Genomic DNA, 15,940 nt, shown 5'->3' on the forward strand with positions numbered 1-15,940 from the left:
ACAAACACATAAATGTGGAAAAAATGTGAAAAAACCCCCACTTCCATAACATTTCCTGGGTGATACTAAATTTATAGCACCAGGGGGTGTCACCAGATATATGTGACAAGCAGTGGACGAAGTTGACAGCAACATGAACAAGTAAGTTAAGTTGTCTGGGGGTTCTGTTCAAGAGCTGCTGCTACACGCAGTTTCCCACCCTCTGCAGATTTGCCATGGAGTAAGGGAAGGCAGGTGGGAAATTACTGAAGAGATGTAATGCCTAAAGTGTATTTTGTGATTGCTTGCCTGTATAGCTGTTTTCTAAGAAAACTAATCTGATCTGTTTCTTGCCACAGATGCTACCTAATCAGAATTGTGATCCAAGCAGAAGTGATTTATGTTAACTTCAGTTCAAAGCTGTCTAGGCAATCTTGTTAAAAACAAAAAAAAATGATCCAAGCAAAAACCCACATATGAGCTTTTCTTTGGTAGCAGTATGGTCCAGCATGGAACTGCAGACTTTTGTACTAAACTCATTTAGATGAATAAGGTTCCAATTAAATTGAAATTTTGTGCAACTATAAACTGGTTTTGTTATTTTGCTGCTATATATGCTATACAAAATGAAAATATTTTTAATTTGTTAATTGAAATAAGTTGAATTTTTAAACTAAAAAATCACCAGATTTTTTTGTCTGAAAGACAGAGGGCAAGCAAATGGGTTTGCAAGCATGATTCTTGTAAGAGTGTTCTAACAAAGAGGAGGAGTTCACCTGACACACCTGGGGCAATTCTAAGATTGCAGTTTGTCACTGTCTTCTCTTTGCCCCGATTGCAGTACACATCTGCACTGACCCACGATGCAGTCCTGGTCATAGCAGAGGCTTTCCGTTACCTCCGAAGACAGCGTGTGGATGTCTCCAGGAGAGGCAGTGCTGGAGACTGCCTGGCTAACCCTGCAGTACCATGGAGCCAAGGAATTGATATAGAGAGAGCACTGAAAATGGTAAGGGCAAGCGTGCTGGCTAATGAATGTGTGTATTCCACAGCAGCAGCAGTTCTGCTGGGACCGCGCTTGTGTCCTGCTCCGTGTACACAGAGCTCCTGCCCTCACACTAACATCTGCAGCTCCTCAGGGGGAAAAAAGAAAGAAAGAAAGTAAAAACCAACTTGATGACAAACTCCAAAGTATGGATAAAATGGAGAGCAAGGCATAACAAACTAGCTCTCAAAGCTTCAGACACAATCTCATCCCTCTAAGTAGTGGTGCAGCAGCTGCCTGGTTGTTCACACCAGAGCACCTACAGTCCCTCAGATCCCCCATCACACCCCAGCTTCCCCTGAGAGTGAGCATGAGCCTTTTGCAGTCAAACATGTATTGGAGGTTTCTAAAGTCAGGCTGAGCCTGCAAATCTGACTAAGAGAACTAGAGTGGGTCTACAGCATGTGTATTGTAAATCTTGCAGGAATACATGTATTTATGAACTTAAACACAAGTGTGCAGTTTTGTTAATTTGACAGTAAAAAGTCAACTCAGATTGGTTTAAAGCAGTAGAAGAATTGTTGTTGGTCATAGCAGTACTGCTGGATTTCAGCACCAGCCTGAACCTTGACACAGTTTAGCCTCCAACCAGTTCTGATTCCTGGCATAACACTCAAACAGATTACCTGCTACATGGCCAATTTTTTATTCCTGACACTAGTTATAATATGGGATCCTACCTCACTTATGTCTCTAATTTTGTTGATTTTTCACTCTTCTTACGCTGCTATTTGTGTTAAATCAAGTGACAACGAAAAATATTGAATAATGTTTTTGTAGATACAAGAGACAAGAACTCTGCTTTTGGTTGGGCTCAAATAACTCTCAAATAAACCTGTTAGAATTGATTGTATTAATGCAGACATAGAGCTGGAGTGAGTGAGATCAGAATTAAGCCCATGTTAGGTATAAACAAATCCTAGGTCAACCTTCATACACTTGGCTTAATTACTGCTTTTTCTCAGTTACCAAACTGTTAAGGATTCTATCAGGAGGTTATAATGAATTGTGAACAGTTGTAATCAGATATTATTGGTTTTAGGAGTGAGAGAGATGGTTCAGTCACACATGAAAAGAGCCAGAGCTCTTTTTTATACCATTTTGTCACTTCCTAACTGCACATTCGCTAATGTAGTGTTACATACTTTTTAAAAGAAATAGCTAAATTCAACCTTCACAATAGATGAAGAATTTGTACTGTCCATTTGAACTTAATTACAAGCAAAACATAAAACTCCTCTGAATGAGGTATGAGGTATTCATGTCAATAGAGAAAACCAACACTTCTACAGGACACTCCGTTGTTTAGGGGAATTTTTTTTAAAAAACATACTAAAAAATATTATAAAATACCAAACTCATGATTGGCAAAAAATGCAGAAGTTTGACTTTTGGCTGGTTGCCTTGTATTGTTTTAGCTATCCAAAGTCATGCAAGTGAGTTTTATATACACCTCCAACAAGAGCTACCCAAGATCATCCCACACTGCCTTCCAGTCCCCATCTTGTTCCATCACCCTCTCTCCTTCTGTTCAGACAATGATCTTGAATCTTTGCTTCAGAGAAAAAAAAAAAACAAACAAAACTCTGATTTAACAATGTTTCTGCACTCTGTAGCATCAACTCAGATAAGAATATTTTTTTCTGAGATATCCTTGAAATATCCATCCCCTGCCAGCAGAAGGTTCAGTGCCACACTGTAGTCATCCTGCTGGCCAAAGAGAAATAGGCATTACTTGAATCTTCTTCCCTACAACCTTGAAAACTGCACCTGTCTTTGCTTCTGAAGCTGGTTCTAAGACATGAGGTCAGTGGCAGACAGTTTGCCTGAGCAGATCTGGACACTTATAAATAGTCACTGTGTTTGTGATTGCCTTCACATGCTGCTACCAGAAGAGTTTCAGTCCTGGTGAGCCTTCCTGCCTCAGTGCAGCCAGGTTTTGCAAATTGCTGAGTTTTCCCACCAAAGATAGAAACAAATTAAATTTGAAGTCCAGAGGTGTCCAGTGCACGAAGCTCATGTCTCAATGCACATCAGGATGAAGCTGGTCTAACAAGCTCTGCTGGGACACACAGTCACTGCTGTGCTAAGGTAGCCAGACAGCTTCCAGCAGGAGCCAAAAGCAGGCACAGCAACTCACATCTGGATGCAACTTATGTGTCAACTGCCCTACAAATACATTTGCTCAGTCCACAGTTGATAAGACCTCTTAGGGTCAAGTTTGGTTTTCAAAGTCCAGTTCATCTCTCTAGCTTTCTGGAGGTGAGTAACTCACATTTTCTTCAAGCCCCCTGTAATGACATAAACTATTTTAAGAAAAGTTCAAATCCATTTACTCATATGTCAATCTGAATTTGACTCACTGGATAATTTGGGGTCTGTGGAATTTCGGTTATTTTATGTATCTTTGTCCACCATCTCTAAACTGTGAACAGCAGATCAGTCACCAGCCCTGAACAGTTTGCCTTTGACTAGTCCAACATCACTTCTTCCTGGAACTTCCCCAGTTTTTGCTAAATATTAAAGCTAATTTACCCCTCCTGAAGTTTGAAACTGTTACCTCTTCTGCCTGCGATGACAGCTTGTCAGTGTTGCTAAGTGATGTGAGTGAAAATACCTCATCCTTTAATACAGGGAAATAAGAAGGACTTTTTCTTTGAAATGAGGTACTTTATACTTCCCCTTTGGATGATTCATGTGAGTAGGCAACGCTAATGACTTACCGTCTGCACACCCATCCATCCCGACCGAGACCAAAACTCCATAAGCAGCAGAGGCAATTGTCTGTGCTCATTCAGAGAAGACATTCATTCCTTTCTCCTGCACTGGGACTGATCTTAAAATAAAGCACTTCCTGGAATGTGCTATGTCAGTCTGGTCCATACTGCAGATCGCTCTGTACCATGTTGTGAGGGGTTTAATGGCACTGAATTGTTGCTCGTGCCTCGCTGATGCTCCGTGCTGTACCAGTGAACCCAGCGTGACCAAGCGTGGCAGAATCAGTCTTTCTTACATTTAACATACCTGCAGGGCTAATTTCATTTAAATGCAGCTCACTCTGCGGCACTGAGTCACCAGCTGAGTACTAACTAACAAATATGTACAGCTGGAACTTAGAGAATTTGGATTGGTTTTGTTTTGAAGAATATAACTGGCTGTGTCAAAAGCACTACCAGGCTCTTACATAGATAAAAATTGGGCTAGAGCTAGTGGGTTCCTGCAAAATATAACAGAGCGAAAAAATAAAGTGAATCTTTTATTAAAATGTTTTTCCTGTTTATTTTCTTAAGGTGCAAGTTCAAGGAATGACAGGGAACATCCAGTTCGACACCTATGGGCGGAGAATGAATTACACAATTGATGTGTATGAAATGAAAGCTGGTGGGTCACGGAAGGTGAGTTTCAAGATATGCATCCAGATTTCACACCTTCACCAATATTTATCCCAAGAAACTAATGAAACAAAAATACCACAGAGGCAGTGTAATAACGGGGCCCTGAGAAATCCCCACCTTCTCTGCTGTCTTCCCTCTCCCAGGAACCTTCTCTATTCAGTTCCTGGACTAAACCACTCACCTTGCTTAATATCTTCATTGCTTTCTGTGTCAACTTCAGGCACAACTTCTTCCTCTAAAACCTTTCTGGAGGTTTTCCACTGCCAACCATAATACCTGCTTTCATGCTCCTGTGCTTAACCTTCTCTTCTAAATTTTTTCGATCTTTCCTTCCCTATCCATATAGTGCTTTAGAGCCATAGTGAAGCTGGAACCAGTGAAACCTTCTGAAATTAACAGAAAATAAGTTTGGTTTTAGTTAGAATTTCCTACTCATTCTCTTGTCTCCTAAAGAAATTATAGATCCTAAGTGGGATAATCGTCTAGTTCTGTGTTATAAAAGACATTTAAGGCAGATTTTCAAAAATAATTAGATAGACGGGGTCACAGAAGTACTGAGAGAGGAGTCTGCATAGCTGAGTCTCTTAAATCCCCCTGATTTCACCTGGAGATAGGTACCTAACCTGCTTGATCACCACTGTGACTCCCTAAACACTTCTGCACATGTTTGATAAAATGCCTGTCAACGTGGCCCAGGCACTCATGTAGGTGTACAGTGCAGCCAACAGTGTTACTTCTGTGTTGTGCAGAAATATAAAAACTAATGTAGTAGCCTAGTGATGTAGCCACAGCACCACGAAGGTCAGCACTAAAACAGCTGATAAACAGTCACCTCACAAAGGGGTTTGTATCCTGTACTGAAGATAAAGCTGCTGTGCCTGCATTGCTGACAATGTCTGCATCCCAGCTCAGGAAGGTCTGCAGGGGCTGTATTCACTGGCCAAACTGCAGCAGAATATGGATAAAAATTACAAAATCAGAGAACTTTATTCAGAATGCAGTGCAGTTTATTTTCTTGCCTGTAGTATATTCTTATGCTGTAGAAACATGGGAATTTATTCCACAGGCACCACGATGATGTTGATTGAGATAGGGGAATTTAATATGTATTTTCACTTTGATTTGGCTTGTGTTTATTTGCTCTTAGGATTGAGAACATTATTTCTTTAACGAAATTAACTTAAAGCTAATGTGGTCCTTTAATGACAGAAACAGAAATGTGAGAAATGTTACAAACCCATATGTTTTGACAGTTTCTTTTACAAGTTCAGGTACCAGAGTCCTTGTAAAGGTATGTAATGAGATAACCATCTCCATTTTTATAGGCTGGTTATTGGAATGAATATGAAAGATTTGTGCCAGCATTAGATCAGCTCCCCTCTAATGACAGCTCATCTGTGGAGAACAGAACTATAGTAGTCACTACCATCTTGGTAAGTTTTATGTTCTTAGTGTGTTTGTGTTTAAGAAACAAGACACGTGGCTCCTGAGGTGTGTTAGACACCTCGCCAGGAGGCAGATGTTGTGTGACTTCAAGTGACTGGAAAGTTCAGTATCTCCCAGAGTTGTTCTGAGGGCTTGACCCTGCAAACTTATCAGTAAGTTTGCTCACAGGAGGAGCTCGCTGAGCTCACCATTGTGTTTTGCTGCTTCTCAGACACTTGAACTCAGTTAAATGCCTCGTGTGAGTGAAGTTATTGTGCATGTATGTAAGTGACCACAGGATCTGGCCTTCCTGCTGTAGGGTCAAATCTTGCACCCCTCACTCAGGTACAGCTCCTGTAAACGCAACACCTGTGGACTGAGTAAGGGTGGCACAATGAAGCCTGTAGAGAACTGGAACTGCTCTAGCACTGTGTGAAAAGCAGCCTATACCTGTGCAATTCCAAAGGAGCAAAGCTCTTCCTGTGTCTCACAAGCAGCAGCACCTCCCAACGCCTCTACAGACCTGCTCTGTACAGTATTCATTGTGACTTTTGTGCCTGTTACAGTTCTGCTAAGCATGAGCCAATTTTATGCTATTTCCTGAAGCATTGTATTTTATACTCCTATGGATTTAGCGAGATGTAACCAGCATTTCAGCTGGAATTTCCCAAGAAGGCTAAGGGAATTCAATTACAAAAAATTCTGCTGAGGATTTTAGCCTAGATTCCCTTAGGCTGCTTTGGAAATACCTCCATCAGAGCCCCATTCTACATCACTGGGGCCTTAGGAAATGATGTTGATGGTCCAGGTGTTGGGTATGTCAGTTCTTAAACACTAAAACCTGCAGTGATGCTATTTGACTGCCTAATCAGGCCTGCAAACAGAAGTGTAACTTTGTTTAAAAATCCTGCTGTCTTCGGTGGGTCCGTATTAGGAATGCAATCAATAGTATGTGTGGCTGTAGGATCAGCCAAAGATTTTCAAACTGCAGAAGTCTGTCTTTCTAAGTCTGTACCAAAGCAGGAAATATTGTAAATATTTGCCAGTAATATAAAGGATAATAACAACTCTCATTTTGTGTGGTTTACAGCTGTATTTTACATTCATAGACTTTTGATCTTTACTTTTGTTTCAAAGGAATCACCATATGTAATGTATAAGAAAAACCATGAACAACTAGAAGGGAATGAGAGATATGAAGGATATTGTGTAGACTTAGCTTCTGAAATAGCAAAACATGTTGGAATAAAATACAAACTGTCAATTGTTGGAGATGGGAAATATGGAGCTAGGGACCCTGAGACTAAGATATGGAATGGCATGGTGGGTGAACTGGTCTATGGGGTAAGTTTCTCTTAACCTTCATTTTAATGTTCTTTATAAAAAGTTATGCTCAAAGTTAATAAACTGCAAAATAAAGATCGTCTGTTTGAATACTACCTTTAAAATTCTAGATATTTCTTTGTAGAAATTTCTTTTAATAGTCTACTTTTCTAATTGTTTCATTGCAGGAAAGTGTCTCTTTTTTACTGCTGTTCTCCAAATAAGAGTCCACAAAATGTTGAGAAGTAGCATTGGGCAAATTTCAAATTCTTGTTTAAAGCAGAATTTCCAGTTTGCCCTTCATATGCTGCTGCTTCATTTGTCACATCTTTTTTCTGTATCAGTCTCTTAAGTGCTGGGAGGGTGTCCCTCCCATTAAAAGTCTCATCTGTGATTCCGGCCCTTGTTGAGTCCCTGATGCTGGTTTGTGTTAACCCCAAGGTTGTTTTTATCTTTTTTCTTTTTAAACCCTTGATTTGGTTTTAAAAATCAACTGGCAGACAAAAAAAAAAAAAAAAGCCTAATTCATTGCATTCCTCTTTATATTTCTATATTGGGTGTACATTGCTTTGTTTAGTAAGAACAAAAACAGTCCGGAATTGCCATTTTAGAAACTTCTTTGAAAATGAGAATTTTGGAATACAGATAAACCAGATGGAAGGGGGAGAAAATTGGCTCTGCAGAAAAGACTTTTCAAGCTGATATTTCATCTTTGCTTTTTTTTTTTTGCCCCAAATGCTAATGAGATGATTTGTGATTCCGCCCAAATCTTTTTTACAGTTTATTTTTAACAAGCTTTCCTCTATTAAAAATATCTGAGCAGAAGCGAATATTTCAATTGCTTCCTTTTGTTCCATGGCTGAGTGTAATTTCTAAAAGTCACCTCAAAATTTCCTTGGGATAATACATCATCATTATTGCAAAATGTTTGGTGAGATAATTCTTTTCAAATGAATCAGTCTTCTTAAAATAATTGCTAGATTTGCAGAAGTTTTCTTACTCTGGAGCAGTCAATTCTGATGCCTTATTATATATGTGGTAGTGTCTTCAACCTCAAAATATTTTATAAAAATAAAAATGTTTTTGTGGTATCATATTATGGCAGGAAGGGAAATGTACTGATGAGAAAGTAAACAGGGGGCTGGACCCCTGGATTACATCTTTGATTCCCTGTTGCATTGAGGTTTGACATTAAGCAAACCTTCTGAACTCCCCATGCCTCAGTTATGCAACTTGGGAAACTGATGTTGGCTCTGTTAGAGAACACAAGTCCATTGAGAAGCTCTGAAGCAAAGGTTTCATTTAGTTCCGAGCAAATTACATCGCACTGGAAATCTGAACCCTCAGTTTCTCTGTGTGTGGTTCAAGAAATATCAAGAATATCAGCTGTAATTGGGTCCTTTTGATCTATTTTCGAGTGACAAGCAGTTTATTCACTTAAAAAAATAATCATACCATAGGCAAAAAGCAAGGCAAAAGAGAACCTGAACTTGCTGCTAACAGTCAGGCACTGGGAGTGTCTGCACTAGAGGAGGAAAGGTGTGGTGTGGGCAACTTCTGCTGGGACTTGAGCCGAGTAAGATGAGCCTGTGCACCTGCTGTGCTATGTAAGATCCATCGGGATAAAGGGCCACAGAAGTGCTCAGATGGGTGGAGCACCTCTCCTGTGAGAAAAGGCTGAGAGAGTTGAGGCTGTTCAACCTGGAGAAGTAAAGGCTCCAGGGAGAGTTTAGAGCACCTTCCCGTATGTAAAGGGGCTACAAGAGAGCTGGAGAGGGACTTTTTACAGGAGTGTGTAGTGATAGGATAGTAAGAAATGCCTTTAGACTGAAAGGGGGTAAATTCAGATTAGATATTAGGAAGAAATTCTTTACTGTGAGGGTGCCAAGGAGCTGGCACAGGTTGCCCAGGGAGGCAGTTGATGCCCCATCCTTCAAAACATTCGAGGTCAGGCTGGACAGGGCTCTGAGCAACCTGATCTCATGGAAGATGTCCCTGCTCGTTGCAGGGAGGTTGGCCTAGATAATCTTCAGAGGTCCCTTCCAACCCAAACAATTCTGTGATAAACAGGTTGGCTGCAGCTGCCTTTTCCACAACCCCTTGGGATGAGCCTTGCTCAGAGAGCTCTGCCTCCTTAGCGTCAAACTTAGCCCTGTCCACGTCCCTGTGACCAGCCATACTTGTGACCTTTCCACACCAGCAAGACCAGCCCTGCAGGCACCACAGACTGTAGCTTAAAGCAACCCCAAACCTACCCCACCATGCTCATTTTCCCTTGCAAAAAGGTCTGTTCCTTTGTATTCTGAGCACAGTTTTCATCTGTGTTTTCTTGTTAATGAAAAACTGAGGAATGTTTTCCTCCCTGACCCCCAACAGCTCCTGTGCGCAAGCTGTGAGCTCTGTTACTGAAGCCTCTTCTCTGCAGTGCTCAATTATTCAAAGGTCAGAGTCGTCCCGTGAGGTTTGAGTGCAGGCCCAGGTTAATTCCTACAGCCCAGCTCTGCTGAGCCAGCTCCCTGGCCTGCCAAGCTGAACTGACTGGCAAGCTCCATGGAAATCCACCTGGCTTTCTGTAAGCAGAGGAAACAGCCCATGAACTCTGAGTGCAAACCTCACCAGCCCTCCAGACCTTTTCCCAGCTCTATTTGCAAACATCATGAAATACCCTTGGCCTCTTCCTCCATCTGTTGAGAGGGGGCTGTGTACCACACTCATGAGGACGTGCACTAAGCCCTTTGAAGATGAGAAATGCTATAGAAGTGCTAATTATTTGGAGCAAACGCCTCATTTACGTACTGACTTTCCTTTATCTCTCAGGGGCTTAAAACTCTATTAGGGAACTAAAACTGTACGTTACTCTAATGCCCCTGTGAGCCTTGTCGGCAAAATGACTGTCAAATTTGGCTCCTCTGGATTCCATTTTGGGAAGACAAGAAGGAGATTAGATTTTAAGTATCTTTATTAGCATGTATGGAAGACAGACTTGGGGGGATAAAAGGGTCCTGATTGGTTTTGGTACCAGTTATCCAGCAGCTGAGCTGAGTTGTGGCAGAAACACAATCCTTTAGATTGCATTTGTCTCACGTAATAAACAGGGACTAGTCATTTGTCAGATACAGTGTATTCCTGACCCAACAGCCTCCTCACCACCACCTGGCACTGCTGGGGCTTTTTGAATACTGTGCTCTTTTTTGCTTAGCCCTGCACATACAGCTCTTTCCTAAAATTGCTCTTAGGACAGTCATAGGAAGTGAATGGCTTGTCATTTTAATGTCAAAACCCTAATTAACTATATTTAATGTTCGGTTTGTGCCAGTTCATTGTTACTGTTGCTCTTCCTTCCTGTGGAATGCAGCACAGAGCCAGGAGAGAATATGCAGCCTCCAGACCACTGCATTGGAGGGCTCTGAATGTCAAGGAGCAGAGGGATGGGTGGGATGGGAGGGGGCTCAGACTCCCCTGAGCTGTACCCAGAGCAACAGGGGTGCTGTGTCACTGTGCTGCAGGTCCTGAGGCTGCCCAGCACAGCCCTGACTCCAGGGTAAGACTAGCCAGAAGTCAGCATTAACTAGGCTAACTGGAGCAGTCCTGGGAGTTACACATTGCCATTTACCCACTAAAATACTTCCCGTTAGAAATTCTCCCTCCCCTGTCTCATATCACGTCAGGGCTGGCTGGAGGGTGTAAAAGTCTACTGTGCTGTAGGGTCTCTGAAGACAAGGACAATCTCAGCTCTCCCTCTTGGGCTTTCCCTTGCAGCTTTGCAAGGGCCTGTACCAATGCACCTGGTTACAGAGGGATGGGAGCCCTGGAGGCAGGGAGTTCTGCCTGAGCAGATATTCCCAAACTCCCTTGCTTCAGGCAGGAGAAGCCAGAAGTCTTGTTAGAGAGGAGCTAACAGGGCTTTGTGACTTATTAGCAATTTTTAAATGTTGGTGATAGTAGTAGTAGTAATGGTAGTAGTAATAATAATTAATAATGATAATGAAATTTGATGTAAAATGAAATTTATCTGATTTTTTTTAACTCAAAAAGTGTCAATTCAGGTTGGAAAAAAACCTTAATTTTGCTCTTTCATTCTGATGGTGTCAAAATAAGGCTTCATCCTCTCAGAAAAAAACTACCAATTCGAGCACTATTATTGTTTTAAACTAAGAGCAATTTCTAAAGCATAGTGGAAACTTTTGACAGAATAAAAATAGAAAATAGATAGAGCTTTTTTTTCCTGGACATTTCAGATGAGGGAAAGTAGCTAAATCATTCTCAGACCAGGAGACTGAAACACTATTTAAATCTAACCAGCAGAGCAATCCAGCAGGGCAAGTGCTGTCCTCCAGTAACCCACGGGCTGAGGATGTGCCCTCAGCTGGGGCTGTGGAGCAGCAGCACCTCCCTCAGCACGGGCCCCATGAGGCTGGTGCTCGGGGCTTTGTACCCACCAGCTGCTGAGCACTAGACAGTCGTCTTTTCTCTTCTGTGGGGTCAGCCTCTTTCTGTAGGCTTTTATTTCTTCTTTCCCTTTTAAAGCAGGCTGCTGTTCTTCCTTCCCAGTTCAGCCAGGGAAAGCCGTTCCTCTCCGGCCCTGATGCTTTTCACAGCGCTGAGGCTAATTGACAGGAGGTTTAACACAGATCTTAATTGTAACTACAAATGCTTTGGGAATGAAAAGAGCAGCCAGAACTTACAGCCTTTAAAACTCTTCTCAGGTTAGAAAGGTCTTTGTAAAAACCTTTCAGTATGTAAAATAGCACAAAGGAATGAAGCAGTCATGTAAAGGACAGGCAGTCTCCAGAACGCAGCAGTCTGTTGGAATGGGACCACCGACACATCTCCCTGCCTTTAGTAGACTGACCAGCTCCATGTGGTGCTGGCCTCTCAGGCTCTCCCAGCAGTAGAAGAAATGCTGCAGATGGCATCTACAGCCTTTGAATTGTAGGAGAGAGGAAGACTAACTCAATTCCTAGTTCTCCTCAAAATGTCCCATGTGCTCTTAGTCCGTGGCAGAGCCTGACTGTGCCATGAGTTGGTGGGTGAAGCTTGCCATTCCCTCCTCACCCCTGGTTTCTGACGTGGTGGCACTGCCACACGGGGGGCCGGGATCGCAGCCCTGGCGCAGAGCCACACTGCTGTGGGCCCAGACTCTGGCTGACCTGGGTCTCAGCACAGACACAGGAAGCACACATGCCCACAGCTCCAGAAGCAGATGTACCCTTTATGTCTCCATCTGCATATGGCAGTAGTGTGTCAGAAAGAGCTGTGGGCATCCACATAAAGCACGAATGGACTTAACGTTGACAAACTGCAGCAGACAAGGCCAACTGCCCTTTTAACACCTTAATACCTTTTTACACTGCTCAGCTAGTACACATTAAGATTTCAATGCACAGCATGTCCCTAGTCAGATACCAGCTGTTGGTTTTAAATAAGTGTGAGCTAGTGTGTTAAAAGCACATTGCCCCCATGACCTGGCCTCTCAACACACCCCAAATATCCTTGGGGATACTGGCCTGTCTTTACAAAGTTAGCTTTTGCCAGCAGATACCACAAGTGATGTGTTGCTCTGTCTGACACTCTTTTCTCATACCTGGAAACCTCAGACTCCAGTGAGAAGTCTTAAAACATGCTCAGAGTCAGTCACCATTCCAATACAGTCTCTTCTGATGCCTCAGTGTACCTGTATTCAGCACTTTTGGGGTACCCAGATGTTTGGCTGCCAGTGGAAGTCAGAGAGTGTCTCTTTGTTTCAGTCTGCACACAGAGTGCTGCCTTGCTTGCCATCACACAAAGGTCTTGCAAAGTGACTGTAGCCCAGCCCCACTTCTTGCAAATTGACACACGAGCAAAGGAGTTGTTCAGTTCTGCGGGCAGGAATGACCCCAAGCACGTGCAGGCAGGAGCACAGCCTGTATCTCTTGCTGTCTCTAGTGCATAGCTTTGAAGTTAGGGAGAGTCATCTGTAAGCAGAAGAATTCCATCCCTCCTTTTGGATTACAGAGGTGGAACATCTTATCTTCTTTCTTTTCCACATAGAAGGGGATTTCCATTTGCTATTTTTTCTCCTTCCCCATAAGAGTCTTGAGGTTTGCAGCTCCCTGGGGTCAGCTTTGAGCAGAGTGGGCAGTGCCTCTGTGCTGCATGTCCTCTCTAAATCCATCCCTCCCACACTAGTAGGCAAAGACAGAACAAGCCTCAGAGGAATCCATGACATTTCTCGCCCAGCTCAAATGCAGTGAAGTTGATGTTTGAAACGCCATTAGTCATGAGTGATTAGCAAAGCTTAGTTGTTGAGGTTCTTAAACGCCCTCCAGTTCTGCACAGAGAGGGACATGTTTGTGGTTGTGTTCTTTTTATCGAGCTCAATTTGTATGGGTTCTGCTTATCTGCAGCCATAACAGGGAGGGAAATTCTCAAGAGTGCTGCAGTTATTAATGATCCTTTAGGGTGCTTAGAGCTCTCCATAAGCTCTCCATTTCAAATACTGTATCTCTAAATAAATAAGCAAAGAGCAAAATAGTTTTTAACCTCCCTGATGCAACTAATATTCAGGGAAGTGGTGGGCAACCAGGCTCGGGCACTGGATTGTAGCTGGTCCACCCTCAGTGCTCTGGTTGTTGATGGTTTCCCAAGACCCTGCATGTGAACTGATGCTTGTTCCCTCTGCAGAAACCAATTGCTGCCATGTTCATTTAGGGATGAGGGTATTTGCTGGTGTTTCCAATATAGTGAACACCTTTGGTAGGAACAATAGGAAAAGAGGGAGACTGAAATGTATCAGAAAGATAAATGTTTGTATCCCTTGTAATATTAAAATGCAATTTGAAAGTATTTACAATGAAAATCTGTACTGTTTGATATGAATGAGGACATGGTAACAGTTGAGGCCTTTAAAAAGTGATTTGTCTGTGCTTCAGCACAGCATCATCTTCATCCCCCCAAAGTCCCACAGGAACATCCTACATGAACTCAGCTGGGCATGAAGGAGATACAGACCTTATTGCATGCTGCATCAGCACTTAGGAAGAACTCCACCATGTCTACTTTGGCAATTAAAATATTACTTTGGGAGAATTAAATTTCTCCAGGTCCAGGAAAACGTTCCAGAAACTAGATGCTCTTATAGCTGAACCAGCCTTTTTCTTCCTTGACAAGGTGTTCCAAGGCTGACCATGTGCAGAAGTGCCAGGCAGTAAGACACCTACCTCCCACCTAAGCTTCAATTCAGGTGGAGGCATTGCTAAGTCTCTGCAGGGGTCCTGATCCATTAAGCTTTCTCTAATAAGGATTAATTTGTAACTACCTCATTAGTTCAACACGAAGTACAGTGGCCATGGTCAAAGTGCTCAGTCTTCCAGCCAGCTGTGGACTCTGACTGCATTTAAAACTGATATTCTGTGTGCATCTCATACTGACTGCAGACATCTAATATTTAACAGTAGCTCAATGAGCAGCAGCTACAAGGCAAATATATGTTTTGGGGGAATTCTTCAATGAAAAAGTTCCAACATCATCCAGTTCTTTTACCTCACTCTATCCATGTCCCCCCCCCAGTCTCTCCATTACTTAGGTGATGAACACATTCATCTGCAAAGCCAGTGAACACCCAGGCATCCCAAGGCATTTTCAGGTTTTATATTCAAGCCACGTTAAGCTAGATTTTTGCAGTAAGTGACCACATAGCTGAGGGTTTTCTCCTTGAGGAAAGGGTCACTCAAGGGGAAAGGCAGTGTCCCAGTACACATGACTGTCTAAAGGGGCTGAGCAGGGCTGTCAGAGGAGGCACCCAGGGCCATAGTTTCTGAGTGGCTTCCTTAGGTGCACAGGCATGGCTTATCTGATTATTCCAGGCAGTGAACTTGTGCACGTACCTTGTAGTTGCACATGCCAGGATAAACTGCTGAGGGATATTCCTGAGCAACTGGAGGAAACACAGAGGTCGTGTGTGCAGACAGTGCCCTGTGGAGGGAGGCTTGCTGTGGGGAGGGCCAGTGCTCATCCGACAGGGCTGCCAAAGCCTCGGTCAGCAAACCCCGAGCCAGTGCCCCAGGCACGGCTGCTCGGTGCTGCCAAGGCACCAGCAGGCACAGAGCCCATGATGCTGAGATCAGCCTTAGCAGAAGCCTTCACCATTTCTGCTTATTAAACTTCAAAAGAAAACCTAAACTAACTATCTAGGAAGAGGAGCAAACCAGACATTAATGACAGTCACGTACATCACCGTTAGATTTACATGAAGGCATATTCAATTGTTTTATGGCACAGATTTTAATCACTTCCTTTTAGTGTTTCCTATTAACTTGTATTCAAAGTTCTACTTAATCAGGCTTTATTTTTCCACTGGAAAGAGATACATAGTTAATAATGGGGGGGAAAATCAGATTTAAAAGGTGCACAGTGGTTTAGGTTCTGGTAAGTTAAGCTTTCCCTAAGAATCATTTTTTCTTTCTGAAATTCATAATTACCAATGAAAGGCCATCTTTGAAAGTATAACAGGAATAGTTACAGAGTGTTTAAAATAGATCACAAAAAATGTATGTAGGTATGTAGGCTCTCATAACAGTAACTTTTAAATGAAAAAAGCTCTTTTTTTAAAACATTCTATTCCCCTCTGATGCAAGTGCTGACACCTGCTAGGTTATTTAAGCAGCATGACTTGAATCTTTCTTGCATAGACATACAGATACAGTTAAACATGTTGAAAATCTATTCTGGAATGTTATTTGTAAAGGAAACCAATTTGTTTTCACATTCCTACCCTGCCATGGAATCCAGCAAA

The 15,940-nt window shown here is 42.5% G+C and overlaps 1 protein-coding gene across 9 annotated transcripts in view; it reads left to right on the forward strand.

The window, feature by feature from the left end:
* Positions 1 to 15,940, forward strand: part of GRIA3 (glutamate ionotropic receptor AMPA type subunit 3) — a 602,976-nt gene that overhangs the window by 542,105 nt on the left and 44,931 nt on the right. For all 9 annotated transcript variants that reach the window (XR_004359634.1, XR_004359635.1, XM_032702135.1 and 6 more), the window contains 4 exons: positions 821 to 988; positions 4,315 to 4,419; positions 5,745 to 5,852; positions 6,982 to 7,188. Coding sequence is in view for 7 of the 9 variants with exons in the window: in XM_032702135.1 (XP_032558026.1) it covers positions 821 to 988; positions 4,315 to 4,419; positions 5,745 to 5,852; positions 6,982 to 7,188 (588 nt within the window). In the remaining 2 variants the exon portion in view is untranslated. The remainder of the gene's footprint in view (positions 1 to 820; positions 989 to 4,314; positions 4,420 to 5,744; positions 5,853 to 6,981; positions 7,189 to 15,940) is intronic.

The sequence above is a fragment of the Chiroxiphia lanceolata genome, chromosome 14 (assembly GCF_009829145.1).
Source record: "Chiroxiphia lanceolata isolate bChiLan1 chromosome 14, bChiLan1.pri, whole genome shotgun sequence".
Taxonomy (NCBI): Eukaryota; Metazoa; Chordata; class Aves; order Passeriformes; family Pipridae; genus Chiroxiphia; species Chiroxiphia lanceolata.